This window comes from Capra hircus, chromosome 15 (genome assembly GCF_001704415.2).
Source record: "Capra hircus breed San Clemente chromosome 15, ASM170441v1, whole genome shotgun sequence".
NCBI lineage: Eukaryota > Metazoa > Chordata > Mammalia > Artiodactyla > Bovidae > Capra > Capra hircus.
Genome location: NC_030822.1, coordinates 5510271 through 5538039, shown reverse-complemented (window position 1 = coordinate 5538039; position 27769 = coordinate 5510271). Strand labels below are relative to the sequence as shown.

The 27769-nt window shown below is 43.8% G+C and overlaps 1 protein-coding gene across 4 annotated transcripts; it reads right to left on the bottom strand.

The window, feature by feature from the left end:
- AGBL2 (ATP/GTP binding protein like 2) lies at nucleotides 1-27769 on the bottom strand. Of its 4 annotated transcripts, XM_013969894.2 has the most exons (19): nucleotides 27703-27769; nucleotides 27266-27385; nucleotides 26999-27134; nucleotides 26673-26736; nucleotides 25467-25601; nucleotides 22125-22178; nucleotides 20916-21101; nucleotides 19569-19676; nucleotides 15500-15653; nucleotides 12847-13629; nucleotides 11329-11485; nucleotides 10182-10308; nucleotides 9307-9407; nucleotides 8118-8248; nucleotides 6347-6413; nucleotides 5176-5298; nucleotides 4209-4316; nucleotides 2894-2983; nucleotides 1-769 (listed from the first exon to the last, which is right to left on the bottom strand). In XM_013969894.2, exons 3-19 carry the CDS (start codon nucleotides 27032-27034, stop codon nucleotides 596-598), a joined length of 2598 nt encoding a protein of 865 aa, XP_013825348.1. In that variant the 5' UTR covers nucleotides 27035-27134; nucleotides 27266-27385; nucleotides 27703-27769; the 3' UTR covers nucleotides 1-595. The 4 variants fall into 4 exon arrangements, with proteins under 4 accessions (XP_013825348.1, XP_013825347.1, XP_013825349.1 ...); XM_013969893.2 differs by having other exon boundaries at nucleotides 27266-27769; XM_013969895.2 differs by having other exon boundaries at nucleotides 26999-27093; nucleotides 27266-27769.

Sequence of the window (27769 nt, the reverse complement as noted above, 5' to 3'; positions counted from 1 at the left end):
TCAAAGGGAATAACTTGTGGGAGAGAAAGAATTTTAATCAATGGGTTAAAAAACTTACATAACCATGCTGAGCATAATATATGCAACACTGACTTCCAGGTAATAACATGAGTTTTTTCCTCTGTGTGGGAACACCTCACCCTAAACAAACCTGATATACCGCAGCCTGACTGATCATTCGTCACTAGGAAGCTCTGGCACAGGACTTTTTATTTAATATAGCAAACTCCCAGAGTATGTTTAAAATAGTCTGCTCTTTTAAAGCTTCTTTGCACATAATTTTAGAGAGAATATATAAACTGAGGTATATCTGTGTTGTAGTTTCATGAGCACACACTTCAATTTCTGGTAAGGGAAGCTTTTGGATACATCACAATAAAATCTCGTTTCATGAAAAAATAATTTAAGTCGGGAGGTATGTGTCCTGAGATCCTGCACGCAGTGTAAGCTCCTGGGGTGAGGGTGGTGCGTGATGCATGCACAGCACGGAATACAACATGCGGATAGAGCTCCCGAGCATACAAATCCCTTCGTTACAAAACGGGCCTAGCCCAAAACACAGCAAGGAGTGCCTGTGTGGCGTGGCCCGGGCACTCTACGGGTAGGTGTATATGTGCAAGGATGGGTATGCCACGGCAGTCCTGTGGCTTCCCTTTGTGCCAGGATATCTGTTCCTGGACCAGCTTGGCTTCACTGGTGGAGCTGGCTCTTGGCTGGGGTTGGCGCTTCTCTTTGGATCGCAAGATACTGTAAATCCTGGCTTCTCTTTCTGTGCAAACAAGACAGAAGAGTTGAATCACTTTGTGCTGTAATTCCTAAAGCTATAGCTAGGACTGGGGCTGCTGTCACAAGGAGTTAGAGAGAGGTAGTCGCATTTCTCCTCAAATACCAAAGCAGCCGACACCGTTACAGGGCAGGGAGGGGTGAATCGAGCATTTGCCCCAGTCCTGAGACGGCCAAAGAAAAGTCCACAGGCGAGATCTTACTTGTTCCGAGAAGCTCAGGGATTGCATTTTATAAGCTGTTTAGAAACATCACACAAAGAAAGAGACCTTGATTTACAAGGTTGGAGACGGCCCAGAGTTTTTAAACTCTTCTCTGACATACTGTGGAAGTCAAATGCCTACATCTCTGTTACAGAAACACTGAACTAGAAATTTAAAGAAAAATGAAGCAGAAGTAAAGGCCTGGATGGCATTCAGCTACTCTGCTGGGTTTAAATGAATCCCCATTTACAGGTCACAGCCTAACTAGCACGTTTCAGTGGTGGGCATGGCTTTAGCCACCTGTGGACATCTCACCGTGGAAGCCGCAGGAGGAAAGGGGACAGTCACCACTTAGCCCTGTGTCAGGACAGAATCCTCTTTGACTTGACTTGATCTTCACCTCTCTTTTCACTGCTCTGTTTCTGTGAGATCATGGTGGTTGGAGTATCTACCTTGTTACCCCTCCTAGAGGATCATGGCCTTAAGGGAGGGCTCATGTTATACAGCCCTCAGAGGGCCCCACATGGTCGGATCTTCATAAGATACTGATGGGTAAATGAGAGCATCATTCTCAGAATCCCCAAGCAGCAGACTTGAGAAGATGGCAGGGATCTGATCTTGAGATAAACCATCCAATCTCTACCTACCGCACGTGTGCATACTAAGTCCCTTCAGTCGTGTCTGACTCTTTGCGACACTATGGACTTTATCTAGCCCGCCAGGCTCCTCTGTCCATGGGATTCTCCAGGCAAGAATATTGGAGTGGGTTGCCATGGCCTCCTCCAGGGGATCTTCCTGACCCAGGGATCGAACTTTCATCTCTTATGTCTCTTGCGTTGGCAGACGGATTCTTTACCACCAGCGCCATCTAACTACAGTAATCCAGTGGTCCTCAATTTTTGCTCCACCTGGACACACGTGAGCAGCACTTTCCCAGAGACATAGCCAGGGGTATTTGAAACCACGTGTTTTCCTGGCTCCTCTGCCTTTTCTAAATCCAACTTGAACGTCTGGAAGTTCATGGTTCACGTACTGTTGAAGCCTGGTTTGGAGAATTTTGAGCATTACTTTGCTAGTGTGTGAGATGAGCGCAATTGTGCAGTAGTTTGAATATTCTTTGGCATTGCCAGCTGGTTCACGAGTTGTTTCTCTATTTTTTTCTCCTCCTTCTAAGGAAGAATGGGGTTTCCCTGGTGGCTCAGCGGTAAAGAACCCACCTGCCAATATAGGAGACACAGGTTTGGTCCCTGGGTCAGGAAGATCCCCTGGAGAAGGAAATAGCAACCCACTCCAGTATTTTTGCCTGGGACATCCCATGGACAGAGCAGCCTCGAGGGTTACAGTCCATGGGGTCACAAAAGAGTTGGGTACAACTTAGCGGCTAAACAACAAGGAAAGAATACGCAGGTACAAATGAATGAGAGATGTTATTATAGGGATGAATATGAGTTCATTCAAACTTATTCTTTTAAAAAAGCAGATCATTCACAAACTTCTGTACTGAACGGTCACTGTAACCGGATATGAGATGCCCCTCGCACCTGGTGGTGGCTCCCCGATTATTGTTAGCGTCTCCTGGCTTGAGAGTCACTGCATGCACTAGGTTACAAAACAATAGCTGCCTAACAAATGCTCACTGAAACAAAATGAAATTCGCCATGGCAAGTGTTCAGCCCCGGGTGAGCTTCCCCAGTCCTGAGGTGCCTTGCGGGCTGTGCTCCAGGCTGGTCAGGTGTTTGCAGCCTGAGGAGGCAAACCACCTAAGATGTCCGCCTTAACAGAACAAATCCACAGGGAGGACACTGTGTGGACTGTGGATCACCACCCCTTGAATCATATAATACATTTGAAAAACAAAATCAACTGTGGGCATACACACACACATATACATATATTAGGTGAAATACCTGTATTCTGTCTTTATTCTTGGTCAAAATCATGGTGGTCATATCTGTTGGGTCCAGGGAGGTGCTTTTGCCTCTTCCATTTAACTGGGACTAAAATAAAGGAACATATTCTCACTAAATTTTCCACTTGGACAAGTGTGTGATTGCATAAAACACACAGAGGACTTTTTATTCATGCATGTTGACTCATTATGGTACTCTCACTTTGAAAAGACAGGCAGAATGCAAATACAATAATTCAAAGGAAACTAATGCTTACTGAATGCCTACTACGTGTGGGCACTTCACACATGGTTTCACGTAGAATATTCTCAAGAACCTCAAGATACTACAAGCCCAGCATTTTAGATGCAGGAACGGAGCCCCTGGGGGGTGAAGAAACTCACAGAAGATGACACAGTGGGGCTGGGATTTGAACTGAGGCGGCCTCCACAGCGTGCATGCCTGCCGCTATCACACTGGATGCCGAGTGGCCCTCGATACTGAATGAAGACGGCTGCGCTCTGCTCGGGCTCTGCGCTGTAGCGCTGGGGGGCCTCGTTCTGTCGTCCTCACCCATGGGGCAGCACTCTGCTCGAGGTAGGCCTCATGCAAGCGGTTTGCCTACTGCCACACTCACATCTACTTTATACACGGAAGAGTCGCGGATTTCATGGCCGCGCCCCAAAGCACTGCAACGCCGCCTGGATCTGTCCCTTCTGTGTCCTGCCGCATCCGACTTCCTGCTTACATGTTAAACCCCCAGCAGACGCCAGGGTCCCTGAGGCAGGGAGGGTGCTTCGTTCGATGCTGCCCTCCCGGCCTTCAGTAGGTGGCCTGCAGGCAGTGGCTGACAGTACAGTCTGCTGAGTGGATGCAGGGAGCATCCAGCCGCCGCTCTTATGATTTGGGTATAAACATCACAGTTCACCAAGGCGTGGTATCAGACTTCAGTGGTGTCCCATCCAAAGCAGTGTCAGTGTCCACCAACGCTGATGTCCCCCTGCTCCCGGCTGCACTGTCAGGGTGACAGGGGGCGAGGGGGAGATGCGCTAACTGGAAAAATCAGGGCAACTGCGTGACAAAGACTAAAAACGGAGCAGAATAGACAGCCCCAAACTTAAGAGTTTTCAGGAAAAAAGTAAATATTGGAGGTGATGGATGTGTTAATGAACTAAATGGTGGCAATCGTTTCTCAGTGTATATATGTGTGTTGTGTGTGTGTGTGTGCATGAGTGTATAAAATCACACTGTACACTTTAAATATATTACCAAAAATTTTTTTAATAACTTTTCTATGAGTGAGTTAAAAAAAATAGTCAGGCGAAAACAATACCTTATTCAATCTTGATTTTTCATATTTCATCATTGAAGAACGGGCATTCTCTGAAGTTCTGAAAAAGGCAGGATGCTTTTGCAGAGTAGAAGGAAATCCTGCCCTTTCCTAGAAGGATTGCAAAGAGAACAGTTTTCAGTTGCTCTGTTATAATTAATCTACTCACAACAGACCCGATTCACCCAAGAGCAAATCTCCCGCCTCTGAAGGCATCTTCACCTTTAGAGAGCAGGGGGTGTGGCGTGGGTGTGGCTGTGAGGAAGGAGGTGCCCAAGTGGCCTTGGCCTGCACCAAGCTGAGCTCTCACCACCCACCATGCTGGACTGGCTCTTGGCACCACTTTTCCGTCACTACCTCCTTCCTCTGGAAATCCAGACTTGGTAGACTCCTGGACTTGCTGTGCTAGAGTCTAGTGGAAGGGCCAAGCTGAAATATGCTCAGGGATGTCCAGAGGACCCAGGTCAGTTGTGTCCGACTCTTTGAGACCCCATGGACTGCAGCACGCGAGGCCTCCCTGTCCATCACCAACTCCCAGAGTTTACTCAAACTCATGTCCATTGAGTCGGTGATGCCATCCAACCGTCTCATCCTCTGTCATCCCCTCCTCCTGCCTTCAATCTTTCCCAGCATCAGGGTCTTTTCCAATGAGTCGGTTCTTTGCATTAGGTGGCCAAAGTATTGGGGTTTTAGCTTCGCATCAGTCCTTCCAATGAATTTTCAGGACTGATCTCCATTAGGATGGACTGGTTGGATCTCCTTGCAGTCCAAGAGACTCTCAAGAGTCTTCTCCAACACCACAGTTCAAAAGCTTTTGCTTTTGAGGACCCGGGTAAGAGCTCTGAAATCCACATAGAAAACGCCCCCCTGTCCCATTTCCCATCCCCTTTCTGGTTTAGAGTAAACCTCGACTCTGTCTTGCACCCAGCGTGGGACACTCTGACCAGACAGTAGATGTGGGCCTTCTTACTGGGGCATCTTCAGTCAACTTTGACTCCAGCATCAAAGTATTTCTGTGATACTGTTTGTTTCGCTGTTTTCTCGATTTAAGTGGCTTTTTTTTCTTCTTATACATCGTCTTCTTCTGATGCAACTATTTCAGAAAGCACAGAGAAATTAGCCATTGAGGGTTCCAGAGAGACACCCACCCATAGGGAGCACTCTTTTCACACAATGCTCAAAACACCATTGCTAACCCAGGATGCGGGCCCTCACAGTGTGTTGAGTTGTTGTTGGTTTGGAGAACCAAAAAACAGTTCAGTTACCTCATGACTAGGGACCCCTCCCCACTTAACACGCCTAAATCCCCCTATTATAGATATACTGCCAAAGAGGCACCTATACCAATAACCAAATATCTGTGATATGAAATGTGAAAGCACATTACTTAAGGCAATGTTGGCAAGCACAGACGATACTGATTACGAGCGGTGTGATCAACTGATACAGTTTGTTTGTGATCACAAGGTAGCTTTAATAATTAAGCAAATGAAGCTTGGTACTAATTTTCCAGTTACCCACGGTGTGGTGAAGCTTATTCTGATGCTGCTGTTAAATCTAGCTGAAGAAATTGTAGGGTCTAGTCTGATATGGCTGGCTCATCTGACATAGACTTAAACTCACCCAAGAATGAAGATATTTCTTAATGTAACTAGGAATTCAAGTGCTTAGTGAGCCACACAAATATTTTGCTGTCTCCAACGCTCTTATAATGTCTATGTGAAAAAAAAGCCTGTCTGTGAATAGACAGGGCGAAAATGTCACTTAATAATACAGAAACATGGAAAACTACCTGAGACCATGTCAACAAAAACACTTTCCAATATTTTTTAAAATGTGTGGGTCGTTTTTAACAACCTCCACCTCTTAACGTGGTTTTCACTTTAAGTTAAACATTTCCCCCTCACTTTTTGTTAATTTTGGAATCTATGTGGAGTCCTCACATTTTTCCTCTCTAGGTTTTAAAGAAGAAAGTTGCAAAGGACAGAAAGAAGGACTCCAGGGCTGGGTAACCAGCTAGGATGCTATCACTCTATTTTCTGCGGGTCTTAGGACAGTTGAAAATTCCTCCAAACTATTCAGTAGTGTCAGGCTTTTTTTAGGCTGCTACTTCCTGGGTGTCAGAGTCTCTATAATCTCACCTCATCTGCTATGTTCAGTAGGTGAACAGGGAGGCCATCTGAGAGGGAGCTGTCAGAACCACTGGTGCTGTTTCCAGAAGGAAAGGAAAAGGGAAAGACCTGTCATTAATTTCCAGGATGTATAACACTGACCAGAATAGTGGCATGGGGTTAGGACACCTGGTCTGCTATTTGCCCACAATGTGTATTTGAATTACTAAGAAATCAAGACAAGCACATCCATTCATTCATTGAGAACACCTCCAGCATGCCAGGCAGTGCACCAGGAACGGAAAACAGAGATGACCCGTGTGGCAAAATAAATACTGGCCAGATGGACAAAGCTGCCCTTGGCAGTGATTTTGAGAGGCTGTGGGATTCTTAAGGAGCAGCCCGAGAGAACAGCAGGGGTCTGTGGTTTGTCTGAAAGCAGGGGCTTTTTCCCCCGTGCAATGCCTGTCTAGTCAGTACCAGCTCAGAGCAAGGATGTGATTAGTTACTTTTTAAGAATACGTTGAAAATACAAATAGATATATTTAATAACAAAAGATCTGTAGGTCACAGATTAGGAGCATTACTTTTAACACCCCAAATCCCCCTTGGAAAGCTCTGGATGAACGTCTAGGCTGATCTGAAGCCCCCCGCAAACCGTCGTCTCCCCCTTTCTTCACAGGCTGGGATGAATGAGGACTCAGATAATGCATCCTCTCTCCCTTCCTCATGTCCTCGGTTTCTGGGCCGCGTTCCACTTTCCCCTTTCCTGGGGTGTGGTTGGCGAGAACTGAAAGCTGCGCCTGTGACACGTCCTCCGTATATGAAAAGCGTCTTAGGCACAAAACGCAGATCTCCTGGGAGAGGACGGCATCTCCAGCCGCTCTTTGGCTCGGCCCTTTCATCCTGTTCATGCTCCTCTCCCTCCCATCAGCGCACAGTGAGGAGCCCGGCAGCAAAGCAGCGGGAAGGGAGCTCTCGCTTCTCTCATAATTCCCAGCTCCCTGTTCTCACAAGGCTTTTCCAGTCTGAGCAGCAGCCTTTGAGGCTGCCCGATAATAGCCTCTGAAGTCCCTTTGGAGATAACACAAAACGTTAACAAAGGGAATAAAAGCGTGAGATGTGGTACGCCCCAGAAGATGTCTAAAACCACGTATGTGCACACTGAGACATAGCTCACACTGGGCCCGAACACACGCAGCCTGCGGTTCTGTGTGATGCCGTGCATGGACAGAGCCCCATGGAGGCTGGTGCTGAGGCTGACAGACTGGATTCAATAACTCTTCACTAAATCCATCAGGGTATCCCTGCTGAGCCTGTCGGGATGCATTCAGGATGCTTTTGAGTCAGTCCCCACTGGGCCTGATGTGCAGGAGTTGATATGCAGGAGGCGTTTTGTTTTTGAGACTGCAAGTGAAAAGGCCTTGGTGCAATAGTCCTTGTGAGTTCGGCAGAGGCTTCTGGGAGAGTGGAAGAGGTGACATGATGAGTGCGACGCCCTCCCTGGCCTGATGGTCTGGTTGTTAAGGTTCCCAGAGAGACTTTTCGGAGGCTGAGTCAGCAGAACTACTTTAGGATCACAAATCAGGGCTCCCTAACCCTTTCCAGAGCCAAGAGGAGGGGCTGACAAGGACCAGGCACTTAATATCTAGTTGTTGAAAGAACAACGTGTATCCAAGTGTGCCATGATTTTAGTCAATACTTAGCATCCGAGGTTCAAAACCAACACAACAGAGCAAGCAAGACAATAATTAAAAAAAACAGAACCTCTCTGGTTTTACTTTGAAATGAAGTTTGTTACCTGGATTCAACATCAGACAAAGAGATGTCACTCCAGCTTCTTTCTAAATCCATATCTTGTCCAAGTTCCTTGAATTTCTTATGGATTTCCTGTTGTAAGAGCTCTTTAAGCTCTGCCAGACACTGCATGAACTATGGAATTGAAAAAAAAAAGCTATTCTTGATTATTCATTTATTTATTCATATACTAAATATGCTGAAAGGCACTTTGTTTATTGCTGGGAACATAAGGATGAATAAACTGTAACCTCTGCTACTAAAGGCATGTTAACAATAAGTTACATGAGCTGTGGGAACAGGCAAAAGCGTTTTTAGGGAAGAATGTCAATGAATACTGCTTTAGCCATTCCCTTGGTTATAGTTAATAAACTTCTTGAACAATGCAAAGGTCGGATTTGCTTCATATTTTTGAGTAGCAAAGAAGGAAAAGTTAGAATGGGGTGGTTCAGATTTTGGCCTCTGGCAAATCTGATTTAAGGGGCCCTGTGCTGAGGTCAAATTCTCCTTTAAGTATTTTTTTTATGGTACAGTTGCATCCAGAGTGGTGCATGTCACGTGTTCCCAGGGTGGACATTTCAGAGGGGGCATGAGAGATGAGTTAGGGACCATGAGTCCAGGCTCCCTTTTAAGAAGGTGAACAATAAAGGGAAATAGAAATAAGCTCCCAGAAAAACAAGGCCAAAGGAAGCCTCCATTTGTGATTTAGGATGGGGACAGCTTGAGAACATTTGCAGTTGAGAGGAAGAAGAAAAGGAAAAACAAAAACAGGCCCAGAAAAGAGAAGAGGTGATCGATAAGGCAAGACCTCAGGGAGACCCCGGGGGTGGGGGTGGAGGTGCTGGCAAGTGCACCGAGGGCAGAAAGTGTTTTGAAGAAGAGAAAGGACGCCTGGTTTTCTGAGACAGGAGGGAGGGGAGCGAGCACTGGAGCTGCCACAGGGAGGCCCAGGAGCGAGGGAGAGGCGGCTGCACGGGTGGGGTGCCGCGGCCCCCACTCCCGGGGAAGCACGAGGGCTTACCGTCAGCCGGGAGTGTGCAGACTGAGGTTTCCTTACTGTCTTTGATTATAAAAACTTCAGAAAAATATGAGGAGGAAAATAAAGATCACCTATCACCGCACTGGGCTGACTTCGGACCCGTGTGACAGTGATCCCAGTGACATCACCGCCTGTCTTGAAAGCCCATATTTACCTTGGTTCGGTCAGGATCACAGAAATCGAGAAGGGTGTCACAGACGTGATAACCCAGGGACTTCAGATCCTCAGTGGTAAAATGAGTGTCTCTTTTATTGCCTGGGGACAAAAAAAAAATCCATAGGACTTCTTACTAAGTCTTCATGAGCAAATGCAAACCTAATTTATGAATAATATCTCATTAAAAACACCACCTCTGATTCCAGAATATTATGCTTCTGGACAGGGTCTCTCTCTTAGTCCATTTCAGGAGAATCTTTGACAGTGATCAAGTTTACAATCATGATGCCTGAATTACTGAGGTTTTACTTTGTGATAAACACTAGGCCAAATGCTTTATGCACACTATCTCATCAGGCAGTACCTGTAATTCAAGTGCTAACATTATTGCTAGTTAAAGGAAATTCAAAGGGCTTCCCATGTGGCTCAGTGGTAAAGAACCTGCCTGCCAATGCAGAGCCGCAGGAGACGTGGCCTTGATCCCTATGTCAGGAAGATCCCCTGGAGGAGGAAATGGCAACCCACTCTAGTATTCTTGTCTGGAGAATCCCATGGACAAAGGAGCCTGGCAGGCTACAGACTATGCCGTCGCAAAGAGTCAGGCATGACTTGAGTGATTGAGCATGCACGCAAAGGAAACCCAAACTCAGACCTGCTGTATTTCCAGGCCCTGAGCAACCACTGTGCTGTACTGCCCCATCAGTATGATATTTCACACTCATATTTTGGGTTCTCAAATTTAGCATTAAAGCACAGACAAGAAAATCTTCTAGGTCAACTATCTCCCCAACATTCAAAGGGACTTCACCTTGCCAGTGCTTGGCTTGGCTTCCTCTTGCCATAGTGGCCCATGATGTATGAAAGACAGCTTACCCAGGGTGGACCCGCCAAACGTAGACTCCATGGTGTAGCTGTTGAGGATCCCCATCCGCCACATCACCACGCGTCCTGTTCCTTCTTTGCATTTTTGGACTTTAAAGTTACAACTGTGAAAAGAGAACTGAAGAGAAACCCAAACCTTCTGTTAATCATAAACTGGTAAATTTAAGATGTCTAAAATTCACTAATATGGTTTTAAAAAAAATGGAAGTATCTATTAGTTTCTAACATACGCTCCATAAAATACCAAGGGGGTGTCATAGATATTACAAAGGAAAAAATGAGTTCTGCAGTCTTGTTGGTCGGGGAGATGAAGGTTTAACCCAATTAAACAGGCCTTCTGTGCAGGACCTCTGCAGGACCTCTCATTTAATGTGTTATTGTGGACTGTGACTCTCACTAGGGGAGAGAGTAGATTCTCATTTTCATTGCCTGTGAACTCTTCCTTTCCTTTCCCACCTTCCCAGGGACATTCTGGAGGACTAGGGTTCCTTCAACAACTGTTTGGGAATGCTGGCTTACTTTAGTATTCTAGGTACCAGCCAGCCTGAGATTTATTTTCTACCCCTCCCCACCTTGAACCCTTGGATCTAGAACCCTTATCCTCTATCTATGATTTGTGTATCCCTCACCCCTATGACCTCTGCCCAGACTCTCCCACCTCCTAACACTAATGTGGTCCTGGCTTGGAGTTCAATAGCCTCCATCGTATTTCATGATCATCCCCAACTCTTTCCTCATTTGGAATTTGTAAACATATATTGGGTTGGCCAAGGAGTTTGTTCAAGTTTTAGATACTGGGTTCTGGATGTGATTTCATTTGAAGAAAGAAAGAGAGTCCCGGAAAAAATAGAAGATTAAAAAAAGAAAACAAAGAACGTAGGCAGGGAGGGCAGTTCTTTTTACTGCCAAATAACATTCCATTGTGTGGATATACTACAGTTCTATTATCTTTTCATTGGTTGATGAACACAGTGTTATTCTCAAAGCCACATTTTCCTTAAGGCTTGAAGTCCAGCTTTCTGGGATTTACCCAAGATAATGAAGAGCGACAAAGTGGCAAATCAGACACCGCATACAGGAATGGATGAGTTATCCTTCTTCCTTAGTCAGTGGACAGGAAATTACCGTTCGTGCTTACCTTGTCTGGTGCGTTTTTGCTTAACATTAAAGGAAAGACTCGCTCATGAAGCCAGAACTGGCGATTGGTGTTATTGCAACCATACACGAAGATGTTATTCTTCCGGCTGTGGCCGTGGAAATCACAATACAAGAGAACCTCCCTTTCTTCAAGAAGTCTATGGGGGGTGCAAACATAGGACTCAGTGGGTATACAAAGGCATGAGAATAGTCAAGGATCCCCTGGAGTCTCTTCCTTAAGCATGTCTGTTGATACTTTCCCTCCTAAGAAAATTTCAGTCCCTAATGATCTTCAAAGGACCCCCAGCCTCATCCCTGATGGAAACGTGTCTCCAGCACTCTTTGCCCTGCCAGCCACGGAAAGCAGAGACGGGTAGGCCTTGTGGAAGGAGAGGAGAAAATCCACTGAAAGAAAGCCCACCCTGCTGCAGACCTGTGGAAAGAGGCAGACAGGCAGAGAGGGGAAAGAACCAAAGACAGCCTTGGTTTCTGACATTCCAGGCTTAGTTCCTCTAAGACTCAGCTCTTGTCTCTGGATGACCAGGACACCTATTCAATCTTCCAAACACAGTCACCTTCTCTGTGATGATGGTAACAATGCCACACCTTTACAACATGCAGGGGACCGTGCTAAGTAGATAACATGGATTATCTCATTTAAGCCTCACAGTAACCACCCAAGGCAGGTATTATTATCCCCACTCTACAGATGAGAAAACTGAGGCTTCCATGGTCACAGAAGCAGTCAGTAGTAAAACCAGGTCTCAGACCCACGCCTGCCCAACGCCAGTATACACTCGGAGCCATTCTGCCTACCAGCCCAGAGCTGCTCTCAGCCATTCACACAGATATGGTGAGAAGGTGCACGAGTCCACACATTCATGTGCGGCAATTTCGGGTCCAGTGAAACGGAAGCTCCTTTAAGGTGGGTGCTGTGATGTCACTAGTCTTCAACTGCTTTTACACTGGCTTAGAAAAGGCAAACTGATTTATTATTCTTTCCTTATAAGAGGATAACAAGGAATTCAGACTCTACAACCAGAGAACTAGCTGTACGACCTTGGGCAAGTCTCTTAACTTCTCTGGGCCTTAATTTCCTCATCCTATATAAAATGGGGACATCGACTGTGCCCACCTCACAGGGCGAATGTGAGACTCAATGGGGCATGTGGGAAGCACGGAGAATACTGCCTGTTGTCCACAAGAACTGAAGAATGGTTAGGTAGTATTATTATTATTACACAAGTCTTATCACGAAGACCTATGAACTCCCTGACTTTTGACCTTTTACATTCAATCATTTCACTTATAAGTAAAACACCTGTAGTGAAATACTGCATATTTAGTTTCAATCCAGAGATAAGACATGATTTAAAATTGTGAAGACTAACAAACCCACGTGGCTGCAAAGAGAACATTAGACTGTCCCCAAAACCGTTCCTGACGCCTATGCCAATGGGAAAGAGCTCACACATTAGACTGAGCTGACAGCGTTAAGACCAACGGACAGAAGCCTCACCTCTTGATCATATTCCTGGTGTGCCAGATGCAGGGGAAAGACTCCTTCAGAATGGTCTTATAATGCCGGTTCAAGTCCCTTCCAGCCAGCGAACAACGATAATTCCCCACGATCACTCCGTCTGGATTTAACATGGGGACCACTTTGAAGATAAAGATATCTCTGAGGAGCTGAGCATCTGGGGAGTTGCTTAGGATGAAGTCCAAAAAGCCTTTCATAATCCAGGAGCCATTACTTTCTCCGGGGTGCACGCGGGCAGTCAAGACCACAGCTTTCTTCAGAGCTGCCTCTTGAGGGGTCCGGGCTGGGTTGGTGATGGTGAGCAGGTAGACGGTGTTTCCTGCTAGGCTCCTACATAAAGTCTGGAGTTTGCAGAACTGAGATTTGACGGGGCTGTTTGCCACCGACAGGAGGAAGCGTTGCAAGTCAGTGTACGTGTATGGGTAGAAGTGTGCAAAGAAGCAAGTGTCCCGGTCGTATGGAAACTGAATGGTCCATGTGAGACAGTGAAAGGGCTGCTGTCCGTCATCCGCGTTGTTCCTGTAGTACTTGATTTCATTTCCTTCTCTCCTCCAGCCAATGCTGTGGGTGCTGGCATCCAGCTGGGAGTACATGAGCGGCTTCATCCCTATAGTATAGAGGCTCTTGGGTTTTAGCAAGTTGACGATGGTGAAGCGATAGGTGACATCTTTTCTGGTGTTCTGAACTCGAAAATAAAACCACTGAGTGTGCTTATTTGTGTAGAGGTCAGTTCGCAAGGTGAGTTCATACTCAAAGGTGTTTCTGTAACAGAGAACACAGAAGGATATCTCTGTAACTCCAGTCGCCCCTCAAAAAACAAACACTGTTTTCTCCTGCTAGAAACAGATCTTACTACAACAGAAAAGCCTGCTATATCAAACATTTATTTTCTATTTTCCCTAGTTTCCCAATCCATGTATCAGGCCAGCAGGAACTTGGGGAAAGAAAACTTATTCAGAGTGGACAGGAAGAACCTCAAAACTGACACTGCCGCGCAGCATGGTGGGGAGCGCCGTGAGCTCCTTGGTATCTTTCAAGAGTATCCAACAGCAGTTTCTAACTACTTCAGCACCTCTCTCTGAAATACACTAAACAGTCCAGAGCCAGTGCTGGATGTGAGCCACATTCCGGATATCATCTCTGTAGAAGAGAGCTGTAAGCCCTCTGTGCTATCTTGATATCTGATCCTCACTTATTTGAAGATGAGGGGACATTTCTGAAAAGCGTTCACCTTGTTGAACTTGCAGAAGACAAAATACAAATGCCAGAGTTCATGGAAAGATGCTCATCCACAAGCATGACTCAGGAAGCACGGACTAACCAGGATGTCCCTTCCGCCTCCATCTCACCGGCATTCCAGAGCTGGGAAACAGGCACTCTCACACACGGCTGATGGGGACTGAAGTCATGTCGGGAGGACAACTGGACAAAAACCAGCATTACTGAAGTGATCAAACCCTGACCTGACAATTTTCTGTCTAGGATTTGTCTCATAACACCACCATACTTAAAAATAAGAATGCATAAGGGTATTCATTCATTAAGCCAAACATTGTAAACATCTGCATTTCCCATTACTTGGGGAAAAAGGTGAAAAAGATATAGAGTATCCATATGATAGGACAACTTGAGCTATTAAAAATAAGGAGATGCACCTGTGGTACGGCCATAAGAAAACATCTAAAATTTATTAAGTGGAAAAAAGCAACATGCAAAACAGTATGTGCTAAAAAAACACCCAGTATGTGTACTATTTTTTAAAAACATGTAATCTGTATATATTACCTCTATTCAGAGAAAAAAAGGCAATGCGTATACACAAAAATTAATACACATAAACAGTTGCTGCATCTGGGAGGTATGATTATAGGACTTCAACTTTTTATGTTAGGTATTAAGGAGCTTCCTTGGTGGTTCAGCAGTAACATGAGAGATGTGGGTTTGATCCCTGGGTTGGGAAGATCCCTGAAGAAGGAAATGGCAACCCACTTCAGTCTCCTTGACTGGAGAATCCCATGGACAGAGGAGCCTGGCGGGCTAGCAACTAAACAGCAACATTTTTATTAAGATTGTAAAAGTTAATGAACAGGAACCCTAATTAAATAGAATTGGGAGACCAGAAGGGGGAGCTCTCAAGCCCTGCAACGATAGTGGAGCCCAACAGGAAGAACTCTTTCCTTCCTGGTAAGGATGCCGCCAATGAAAAGCTACGAACCTTTTGTTTACTAAAGCCTCCCATCTTCCTCTCCTCTCAGTTAAAGTGTTCTCCCTCCCTTGCATTACAGGACTTCCGAGGCTCCCTGTGTCTGCAGACCCTGAACTGCAATTCTGTCGATCTTGAAAAAGGGCATGTTTGCTGGAGAAATATCTAACAGTGTATTTCAGGTCCACAAAGCAAATTTCAAATGTGCACTAATTTCTTTTAGAAGTAGAGAAAACAGTTTGGATAATTTTTTTTTTTTTCTGGAGGAAAATATGAGTCACAATTATTTCATTCTTCTTCATTGTCCTCACAATCATCTCTCATCACTTTCCTCTTTTACAAAAACACTCCTGACTCCTTAACATGATTCCTGAAGACACTTCTCAGTCATTTCAGTCATCATCCCTTTGCGAAATTCCTGTTACTCACACTCTGACAGCTTTCTGCAGGTTCCCACTCTCAAACCTTGATTCAAACAGCAGAGTATTATCTTCTGGTCCTTGTAAGGAGACAGAAAGTTCCTTGATAATTCCCCGTTTGCCTCCCACTCTGGAACTGGTAAAATAGCAATCTTCAGTGGGCACTGTGGATGAGATAGATATATTTAGTCCAAGTTCCACTCAGAATCCATTTATCTAGTATATGTTTATTAAGCCCCTGTGTTCAGCACTATTCTAGTTTAACAACAAGGGGTATTTAAATAAGAAATTTCTATATTCTCAGTAGTCAATGGCTTGGCAAGTGAAGCAAGTAATTATTTAACATTCACTGACTTCATATAATCTTACATCACTTATATGGATAATTTCACTTTGCAATTATTTTTTACTATACTTGCATTATGTTGTCAGATGTTAGCAATATCTACCAATCAACAAATGATTGACATCAACGAAGATCCTGACCACGGGGCAGGATAGATACATGCATTAAACAAACAGAAACATGTACAGGGCCTGCCTTTGTAAGTAGGTACTTCATTAGTAGACAGATTCACATTATGACTTTTGCTTCTATATGCAACCTTGTCACCGTGGAGACTTAGAGAGTAAGTAATTTGGATAAATGAAAGCAAAGGAGAAAGTGAGTGTGAAATGGGAGGAAGTAAAAGCAGAGACAGCAGCAAGAGTACGTATAATCCATTTAAGAGCTGGAATCCCATGTTGTTCAATCTTTTCAAGGAACCATAATCAATGTACAGACCAGCAACCAGATGTCGCTAATAAAGGAATTTCAACATTTTCTCGACTCTCTTAGGTAACATTAAAAATGATCCAATTCATAGCCCACAGTAACATATCTCAGAAACAAAACTTTCTTCTTTAACCCACAGCATTCTTACAGCATGTGGTTGCTCTAGGACTCCTAACTTAACAAACTCCCAGATTCTCCTCGGAGCCCCATCTTCTCAGTTTTCGTTTTCTTCATTCCTCCAGGAGGGTGGGCTTAACTCTGCTTGATGAATCCAAAGGCAAGATCAAGACAGCTGCCACAAATGTGTATTAAGAGGACAATTCACAAAAGCTGTCGTATCAGGAAAACGAGCTCTCAGCCCCAGGGTTTCTCCCTCTGTAGAAATATGTCTGAGTAGAACCGATGAGGCAGTGGGGATTCATGGTCATCTGGTTTACTGAAAATGACCACAAGGTCACCGACAGGTAAAACAGGCTTATGATACCAAGAATTTCTTGAGGTCCTAGGAGCGATACGTCCCCTCAAGTCAACTGACTTACAATCTCAGATTTTATTAAAAAAAATTTTTTTACGTGGACCATTTTTAAAGTCCTTATTGAATTTGTTACAATATTTTTTTCTGTTTTCTGTTTTGGCTGTGAAGCATATAAGAGCTTAGCTCCCCAACCATAGATTGAAACTGCATACCCTATGTTGAAAGGAAAGTCTCAATCCTGGACTGCCTGGGAAGCCCCCTGATCTTAGCTTTTAAAGTCTTCCAAACTCCTCCTCAGACATTCCGTAAGGTGGAGCTAGGTAGTTATTTCATCTTTTCTACCTCACTGAATACAGTAAGTTTTGCCGAAACAGTGAGATGAGAGTCCAAAACCAAGGCAACTGGGAGTAGAGCGTGTATAACCACATCTCAGATGGACCCTCTCTGCTAAAATCCGCTTATTTTGTTTTTCTCGTGGTAGGAATGTAAACCCGCTGCAGCTTCCTCTTTCCTGTCTCTTGCTGTTTCTTAACCTTCCCCCTCATGATTTTATTAACATACATTCCATTTCTACTAATTACACTTGGTACATATTCCTCCTCTAACAAAACTGACTTCTCCACTGACCGTCTCTATCTATTGATTCACAGCTCTTTAGCAGGACCTCTCCCTTCTGCCTTCAGGGCTACTGTTACCGTCTGCTTCACATCCTCCGCAGCCCTTGTTACTGTCTCTGCTGTTGTTACGGCTGTTTCAGTGAGTTTGAAGTTGATTCTTCCTTTCCATAAGCATCCTTTTATCAACAATTATCTGACATCAATAAAGGATATTGAACAGAGGAACTTCTCGGGTTCCAGTTTTCAGAATGCTATCATGAAAGGCTGGATTTTATCAGATGTTTTTGCTGCACTGACTGAGATGACTGTGTATTTTTTTTCCTCTTTGTTCGATTAATGTGGCTTGTCACAGCAGCTTCCTTATGCTGAACCACCCTTGGCTTCCTGTAACAAGCCTCCCCTGGTGACGGTGTACAATCCTTTCAATATGCTGCTGAATCTGGTTTGCTGGTATTTGGTTGAGGATTTTTGCGTTTATATTCATGAGGAATACTAACCTATAGTTTTCTTGTGACGCCTTTGTCTGGCTTTGAATACTGGCTTCAAAAGAAGAGGTAGGAAGTGTTTCCTCTTCTGGTTTCAAAGTTTTTGAAGAATTAGGGCTATTTCATCTTTAGATGTTCGGTACAATTCAAATAAATCCTGTTAAGCCATCTGCGCCAGGAATTTCTTCCCAGGAAGATTGTCAATTACTAATTCAATTTCTTTGTTATAATCTATTCAGACTTTTTATTTCTTCCTGAGTCAGTTTTGATAGTACGTGTTTTTTCCAGCAACTTTTCCTGTTCGTCTGTGTTCCTAATTTGCTAGCATAAAGCTGGTAATAGCATTACCTTTTAATTGTTTTGATTTCTGTAGAGTTGATGGCTGTGTCCCCTTTCACTCCTAATTTTGATCATTTGTGTTCTCCTCTCCTGTTTCTTTGGTTGGTTTGGCTAATGTTTTGTCAGTTTTGTTGATGTTTCCAAAGAACCAGCCCTTAGCTTGGTTTCCTGTATCACTTTCCCATTTCACTGACTTCCATTTTTCTTTTATTTCCTTCCTTTTGCCCACTTAAAAAAAATTATTCGTTTACTTCTGGCTGTGCTGGACCTTTGTTGCTACACACAGGCCTTCTCCAGTTGCGGTCACCAGGGGCTGCTCTTCACTGCGGTGCGTGCTTCTCACTGCAGGGGCTGCTCTCATTGCGGTGCCTGGGCTCAAGACCACAGGCTCAGCAGTCGCGGCTCACAGGCTTAGTTATCCTGTAGCACGTGGGATCTTCCCGGACCGTCAAACCCATGTGCCCTGCATTGGTAGGCAGACTCTTAACCACCGGATCACCAGGGAAGTCCCTTTGCTCACTTTGGACGTAGTTTGCTCTTATTTTTCTGATTTATTATGGTGGAAGTTTAGGTAATTGATTTGAAATCTTTCTTCCTTTTAAATACAGGCATTTAAAGTCATAAAGTGACCTTGCAGTGCTTTAGCTACATCTCATAAATTCTGATATGTGGTTTTATTTTCAATCAGTTCAAAATATTTTTGAACGCTTATGTTTTCTCTAGCCTGTGGGTTACTTAAGAGAAATGTGCTCTTCAATTTGTGAATATTTGTATATTTCCAAGATTTCATTTTGCTATTGATTTCTAATTTAATTTTGCTGTGGTCAGAGAATATATTTTGTATGACTTCAATCCTTTTCAACATATTAAGACTTGCTTTATAACCTTATACATGGTATAATCTGGGGAATTTACCATGTACCCTTGAAAAGAATATGTACTTTGTTCTTGGGTACACTGTCCAGCACATTTTTATAAAAGACATGAATTATACCAATAGGATGGCTGCAAATTAATGCAGGCAACTACAGCATAAATGCCAGGCATACACACATACTACAAAGCACGCACTGCAGCCAAGCAGGCGGAGAAAAGACGAGCAACTCCCCAAAGAGCCGACGTCTGGCTTTCAGGAAGAACAAGAAGGAAGAAGATATGAAAGAGACTCAGAACTATTAAGAAAAGGTACTATCAAAAAAAAAAAAGAAAAGGTACTATCATTTTTTAAAAGTGATTAAATATTTAAAACTGATCAGTTATGAATTTCAGGGCTACCACTCAGTTTACCACTAAACTATGGATTTTTGAAAATAATTTTTATTATAAAAAATATGTTTATTGTAATTTGGTCATGATCAATTACTCACTGTTTGGTGTGATAACAATACCTGAATCTAACTGAAAGACAATTGTGCCTTTTTCTTCTCCTACAATTTCTGGTATCTTTTCATTTCCTGTGGGTTGATAGAAATATTCTGGTTGAGGTGGAACCCACTCTGAAAGAAGACATTGAAAAAGTACAAAATAAGAAATAATATAAAAGGTACTTTATTAGGACTGATATAAAATAATAATGATGATTATTCAAATGGCTAGTCTGATTGAATCAAATCAAATTCCAATCCTAAGTTTCCAGTGTGTTTGTAAATTAATTATATCTTGCTTCTTTCTATAAAGACTATGGAGAAATTTTTAACAAAAAGCATATACAACAGAAGCATAAGACTTAAACATAAGCCAGAAAGTTGGTGCAACAACTCTACAAAATGTGTCATTGAGCTTCCAAGTCAGGACAGTACGATCAGCTACATTTTTCTTATTACTGTAAAGGAACAAGTATACCAATTTCTTCAGAGGAAACAAGGTTTTTTCATTAACACTCAGTTCTGAAAGATTTCTCATATGGGACTTGGCTAACTTCCTACCATTTTAAGTACAGGAGCCACTGATGAAAGCCAAGGGCATAGGAAAACACAACTTAAATTCAACAATACATAAAAGAATTATACACCATGATCAAGTGGGATTTATTCCAGGGTTGCAAGGATGGTTCAACATTCACAACTCAGCCAATGTGATACATGACAGTAACAAAATGAAGGATAAAAGTCATATGATTATTTCAACACATGAAGAAAAAGCATCTGAACAAAATCCAACATCCTTTATGACAAAAAGGCTGAAAGCTTTCCCTCTAAGATCAAGAGCACAAGTGTGCCTACTCTGACCACTTTATTCAACATAGTACTGGAACCCCTAGCCAGAGCAATCAGGCCAGAAAAAGAAATAAAAGCTCTTTAAATTGCAAAGAAAAAAGTAAAACTACCACTGACACATATTATATACAGAAAACCCTAAACACTCCATCAGAGAACTGTTAGAACTAGTAACAAATTCAGAAAACTTGTTAGAACTGACAAATTTTGTATTTTGCAAAATACAAAATCAATACACAAAATTCTGTTCCATTTCTATAAACAAATAATGAAAGAAAAATTAAGACAACATTCTCATTTACAACTGCATCAAAAAGAGTAAAATACCTATGAATAAATTTAAACATTAGTGTAAATTTTGACTTCGGGGAGTGTGTGTCAGTTTCCCAGAGCTTAAACATTCTCAAGTGAGCTAACAGATAGTGAATCCATCCTGCCTTGGACTTTAGTATGCGTAGAACCTGAAGCTATCGTACAGACTATCAGAACAGCAAGGCCATGACACGTAAGTCACATTACCAATATGATGAATGCGCTCCTTGATGACCTCACATTCTATTGGCCACCTTGGAGCCTGTAGCAGCGCGCTGTCAGAGAAAAAAGCAAAGAGGTCTCGGGGTTCTCTGAGACGCGGGTTTACTTCGCCAATGTCATCATAAAGAAGCTGTCTGCTCTTAACAAACGGCGAACTCAGCATAAGAGAATCTGCCAAAGGGAAAGGTAAGGAGTGAGCAGTTTCCTTTTCCTTTTGAGGAACTTCACTGCTCAACTGTAACAATTAAGGAATTTTAAGCACTGTATTAAAATATTATCACATAAAAATAAAAATTTAAAAAAAAAAATATTATCACAGATATGCAATCCTATGACATCTTTCTCCTTCAGAGAGATTTAGTCCAGGCTGACAACATCGACATTATAAAACGTTAAGCTGAAATTCCCTTGTAGCTCAGTCGGTAAAGAATCTGTTTGCATTGCAGGAGACCCGGGTTTGATCCCTGGGTTGGGAAGATCTCCTGGAGGAGGAAATGGCAACCCACTCCAGTACCCTTGCCTGGAAAATCTCATGGACAGAGGAGCCTGGTGGGCTGCAGTCCATGGGGTCACAAAGAGTCAGGCACGACTGAGCGACCAACAGCTTCTAACACTTAAGCTAAACTTCTGCTCTAATCTATAAAGTACTTACATGTACAGCTTTAGAGTAAGTCAGAAGAAACTGTTTTGTTTTTTAAATCAAGGTTAATGGGTTGAAGACATTTCAATAGTGGGTTAGAAATAAAAGTTACTTAATGTATATTATTTTTGTCTAGAGAGAGGCAAAAAAAAAAAAAACCCACACAACTTTCAATTCGACCCCCAGCATTTTAGAAAAAAGGGACATAAAACTTTATTAACTACAATGTGACAATCTACAAATTAAAGTTCAAGTTTTTGCTATAACCATTCAAAGGACAGAGAGAGACTTAAAACAGGATGGAGAGAGTAGAGGCAGAGAAGTGAGAAGGGGTAGAAGAAAGAGAAGAGCTCTTAGGAAATAAGAGGAAAAAGGAAGGAAAAGAAAGGGTTCAAGGAGAAAGGGCAGGGGAAGGAAATGGGAGGAAGAATGAAGAGAAAGGGCAGGAGGAAGGAAATGCTCAAGGGTGGCACCTCCCAGCGCTGGTGGGGAGCAGGGAGCAGACACATTCCCACAAAGGAGTTTGCATTTTCTGGCCTGGAAGGACGCAATACCTCTGCTCAGAGATCCGGTCTGTCTGCACCCAGTGGAAGGTAGACAGCTAGGCCCTAGAAAGAGGAAGAGGCCTGGTTTGTCCTGCGGATCTTTCTTTCCTCTGTCTTTTCCCCCATCCCTTTCCATCCCCCCACCTTTGGGTCCCTGAATTTCTATGTCTGAACATTTCCCCCACTGTTTAATGGGGGCAGTAGGGGGAGGCAACAAACATTTGAAAAGATGGTAAAGCTACTCAATCTCACTCAAAGAAATGTAAATCAAAACGACATGAAGATATCAGTTTTTTAGCTAACAGAGAGGAAAAACACTGACCTGTTTACACTCAGCCTGACGAGGGTGTAAGTAAGCAACTACCCTCAGAACCTGAGGACAAAAAGGCAAATCTGCGGAATCTTTCTGGAAAGCAAATTTGGCAGTGTCCGGCAAGACTCAGAGCACACCAACCCTTAATTCAGCAGCCCCACTGCTAGGAATTACCATATAGATCTTCTTACAAAGGCTCATCAGCGTACACGTGTAGAGATGCTCCCTGCAGTGATGCTCAAATTGTGAAAATGTACAAACAACCAAAGCATCCATCAAAAGGGAAGTTAAAATAACCATGACATATTAACGAAATGGAAGACTCATTAATGGGTATTAATTAATAGGTTGCTGCTGCTGCTAAGTTGCTTCAGTCGTGTCCGACTCTGTGCGACTCCATAGACGGCAGCCCACAGGTGCTCTTAAAAAGAATGAGGTAGATATTTTTTGTGCTCATAGGGAAAGCGTCTATTATTAAACGAAAAAAGCCAATGTAAAGAGGATTGTGTAGAGGATCCTCGATGAGCAATCAGAAAGAAAAAATATACAGATACTTGAGGGTATAATTTTTTTCCTGAAAAAAATGATTACAGTAGTGGCTATATTAAGGGTGGGGCTGGGAGAGCTCTTAATTTCCTTTTGTGTTTTTTCTACCATTTGAATTTCCTAACCTTATATGTATATTTTCTTTCTTTCTCTCTCCCTCTTCCCCCCTCCTTTCTCTCTTTCCTTTCTTCCCTTCTTTTTCCCTTTTTGAAACAAGTATATTGTAACTAATTCCTTTTTTACTTCCTTTGTACTTTTCTGGTTTAAAAAACAACACAATAAATGCTTTGCTACAAAGATAAAGAAAAATATCTTCTTCACTCCAATGACCAAAATGGGAGGGGGGGGTGTTGAGGGGTGGGAAGGTGTCAGGTTACCAATTATAGTCCAACTAAAATTGGTTTGCATTGTTGTGTTACTTCTGTAGCTGACTTTGCATTTTATGGGTTTTTTACTATATGAAGACAGGCAACTTATTAATGTTATTTCAAGCATCAGAAACTGGGACAGGAGGGGACTGAAGGCGGGGGGTCGGCTGGCTCCTGCGCCACCCCACCTTGACAGTCTTCTTTGCTCAACCTTGGCCTTTCCACTCCCTGCCAGGAGCTCCGGGACACAGAATGGAAGAGCCTTCCGAGCACGAGGATGAGCAAAAATGTAAGGCACATATTTGAACATGAAAATGGAGCTGCTACATCGAAGGCTAAGTACCGTCACCTTTCCCTCCTGTTGCTAAACTGCCATTCTACAATAGTCCGTCTAGGCGCTCCTCTGGTGGCTCAGCGGCAAAGGGTCTGCCTGATCTGGGAAGAGCCCACACGCTGCAGAACGAGCACGCCTGAGCACCACAACTATTGAGCCAGGGCTCTAGAGCCCGAGAGCCACAGCGACTTAAGCCCTCGCGCCCTAGAGCCCACGCTCCAAAACAAGAGAAACCCCCACAACGAGAAGCCCCCGCGCCGCAACTAGAGAGGAGCCCCCGCTCGAGCAAAGCCCGCGCAGCAGCGAAGATCCAGCACAGTCAAAACATTAATACTAATAAATAAAGAATTTAAAGTCTCTCTACTCACACTCCTAACAGCAGCGTGGGAGGGTGCTCTACCATCTCCCGACCTCTACTAGGTATAATCATAAAAATATTTCTGCCCACGTCTCATAATTTACAAAATGGTACTTTGACATACTGATTTGTATCTTTAGTTAGGGGTGAAATTGAGCATCTTTTCAGAAGGCTTCCTGACTGTGTTTGCGTCTCTATGAACTCCTTGCTCACGTCCTTTGTCCATCTTTTCTATCCGGTCACCGCCCACGCATTGGTCCGTAAGAGTTATTTTGTTAGGAAGTTAGTCCTCGGACGCGCCTGCGTGTTCCGTCGCGTCCAGGACTGCAGCCCACCAGACTCCCGTGTCCACGGGATTCCCCAGGCAAGCATGCTGCAGTGGGCTGCCGCCTCCTCCGCTAGGAGATCTGATCCAGGGGTCGAACCCGCATCTCCTGAGCCTCCTGCACCGCACTGCGCCACCAGCGGAGCCCACGCTGCACGCTGCATTGACTGTGTCTGCTGTTCTACCAGCTCCTTGCTCAAGCTCTTTGTCCATTCTGCTCTTTGGTCACCTTTTGCTTATTGATTTGTATGTTACTTTGTTAAGGAAATTAATCCTTCGACGTATTTCCCACAAAAATTTTTTTTCAGTTATTTTTCTTTACTAATGGAACTGTTTTCTAAACATAAAGTTTTGCTGTAAAAATTATCAGTGTTACATTTTATAGCTTTTGGGTCTTGCATCATTCAAAGATTTTTAACCAGAAAAGGGATACAATCAGATTTGCACATAAAAAGAAAAAAAAAACAACAACACTGCTGTGTGGAAAGCGGATTGGAAGGGGGCATCATGGAACCAGAAACCAATGATGAGGCTGTTTCAATAGTGAGATGATGGCAGCTGGGGTAGGGGAGGGGGCATGGGAGGAAGGTCGTGCAGTAAAGGGACGTGAATTGATGTTTGGTTGGATATGTATTGAGGCAGAAATTCAACTGCATTCCTACCCTTGGATTCTTGAAAAAACTTGTGGAGTCCCTGTAAAAAAGTGGTTTTTGCTTAAGTTAGCTTGGATTGGTTTCCACCACTCCTATGCAAAGAGCCTTAACAAATATATCCATCAAAACCACATGAAAAAAAATCAACGTGTTACCCTTGACCAAAGAGTTTCAACAAATTTTCCAACAATTTGGAGAAAGACCATGCAGAACGCATGGTACTTTAAACCTACAATCCAAAGCAGATCTACAGAATATTTTTTTGTTATTTTTCTTTTCATTTAAAAATTTTCTTTTTTTTTAAAAGACAGAACATTTCTGAGTGATGCCAGAAACAGTGTCCAAGGCTGTTCCCCAGGCTTCTCCCACATTAGGCCATGTTCTCCTCAACGCCGGGAGCAGTTGCTCAAGGCACTAAGGGTTCTAGGGACATATGACACTGATTACTACTCACATAGACGCTTCTCCTTTTGCAAGCGGTCTGGTATCAAATCCTCTCTTTTTCCAAAAGAGCCACTCAACAGGTATCGAGGATTATTTTTCCAAACATGCTGGTGCGTAGCAGAATTTGGCAAACTGCTTCTCTGAGCTAAGAACAGGCAGTTTAGTGAAAGATGTTGAAGGCTAGTTCATCACATCCAACACTGAGGTCAACACCCAAACAATTACAACTAGCAAACTGCCTTGCAGTCACCACCTGCCACACCACAGGCCTTTACAACCAATATAACCCATTTTCCAAAGAGCTTTCACGTTCCAATTTATGTGAACAATTTAAACATAATTTTCTCCGTTCCACGTTGAGAAGACTTCAGAGGCATATGGTAATGTAGAAAGGAAGGGCTGGGTTGGCAGAAAAAAAAATCAGCAGTTATATAACCAAGTCAGGGTAAGTACTCAAGAGTGGAAGTAGAGCACTCAGAGTGAGAGGTGCTTTGTCCTGAGGGCTCTGCTGAATCTGGCAAACTGGGAATTCAGTTTTCAACGAGTGAGTGATCACTTACAAAATGAAACAGTTAATAAGAAAGTTTAACAAGATAGAAATAAAATCAATACAAAAACTTAAATTTTATTTCTAAATACCAAGAACAAAGTTAGAACATCAAAATTTTAAGATACCACTTATACAAGCATATAAATAAGCAGTTCCCTGAAAACAATTTATAAATCTTATTGGAAGACATTAAGGAGGACTGAACCAAATTAGAGAATTAGAAAATACTATTAACAGGTTGGAAAATGTGGTATTGGAAAATTCTCATTTCTTGTCAAGTATGATCTATAGATTAAATGCAATCCCATTTTTTTTTAAAGCATCACATGCCAATTCTAAAATTATATAAAAAGGTAAGGTTAGCCAAGACACTTCTGAATATGACAATATGGGAGGACATTTCTTTCCAGATATCAAGACTATTTTAATGCCATGTCATGTCATTAAGAAAGGGTGGTGCTGGTTCAAGGACAGACAGACAGACCTCTGTATAAATGGACACTCAACAGAAGTGACAGAGCATATCAGTGAGGAAAGGAAGTACTTCTCATTAATGCTGCTCAAAAAATTCGTCATTAGTTTATCCAAGCACAACTCTCTCAGTTGATCCAACAACTTACTTCAATAACCCAGGAAAGGTGATGCTGGGTCAGAATGAGATATTACCTTTATAGTAGCCATAGTACTGGAGGTGATAGTACATAAAGTCTTCATAGGGATCAGGAAGAGTCTGTGAAAGGACAGACCATCTCAATCAGGAAAGCGTTTTCATAATAATCATTATTATAACAACCTGTTAAAAGAGTAATACTGACTTTTAACAAAGGCACACAAGCATGGTCGCAGAGGACGCCATACCTGAGAACTTCTAAAAACAAACCATGTGAAAGACATTTGTGCAAACGATTCTATCTTTCGGATCAAGATCTCTAGCCAGAAAAAGGTGCCACCGGAATACAGTACTGGGTTTCTGGAGAGGGGTGGGTACCGACCTCCTGCTTTAGCTCTGTTTCCAATGCTGGGAACATGTTACTTCTGCATGCTATGCTGAAGACCAGTCAGTGACATCCGCATCCAGCAACAGCCCCTGCCCAATTTCCAAAAGGGCGGTTTGTTACATAGGAGGAGCTAAAATAAACCAGAGCAGGCAACTGAAGTCACCTGCCGACATTCACTCCCGTCCCCTCCCTCCGCTCCGCAGCTCCCACGCGGCACCGCTCCCTCTAAACCAGGGCCCGCCATGAGGCCCGGGTGGGCACCTGAGGAATCTGGGAGGGCGGCTAGTCTTCCGACCTCCTCCTCCCGAGGCGCCAGGACCCCTGCCGGCTCCATGCTTTCTTCTCCGGGTTGAGGGGGGGATGCCCACCACCAGGACGCCGCTGGACAGTGAAAGAAAAGGGGAGGGGAGTCCGGCGGAGTCGTCTCGAGGCGGGTGGGAAAAGAAAGTTTAGAGGCTCCGAAAACGGAATTCAGGGGTTCTGGGTTTCCCGGTCAGGGGAAGGTGGCGGAGGGCGGTTTCCCAGAGAGTCGAGGGATGGGGCGTAGAGATTTCCTGGGAGGCCAGAGGGAAGGGTGCTATCGCCTTGGCTCCCCGGACTGTCCGGGGCAGCAGGGGTTGGGCGCGGAGCCGGCCGCGACAGAGGAGCGTGAGTGAGGCGGGGGGTCACCACCCGCAGGCATAGGCCCCGCCGCGTACCCGGCCGAGGTCGCGCTCGCTGAGCTCTCGCCAAGCCACAGCTTTCGGCTGGGGCGCCGGTAGCCTA

Excerpts from the sequence above, each read along its gene's own strand:
- AGBL2 (XM_013969893.2), bottom strand. The coding sequence starts at position 27,034 with ATGTTCCCAGCATTGGAAACAGAGCTAAAGCAGGAG. Across the intron at positions 9,408-10,181 it reads GTTTGGCGGGTCCACCCTGG|GCAATAAAAGAGACACTCAT; the intron begins GTAAGCTGTCTT and ends TTTTGTCCCCAG. Across the intron at positions 6,414-8,117 it reads TTGTCTGATGTTGAATCCAG|CACCAGTGGTTCTGACAGCT; the intron begins GTAACAAACTTC and ends TTCTGGAAACAG.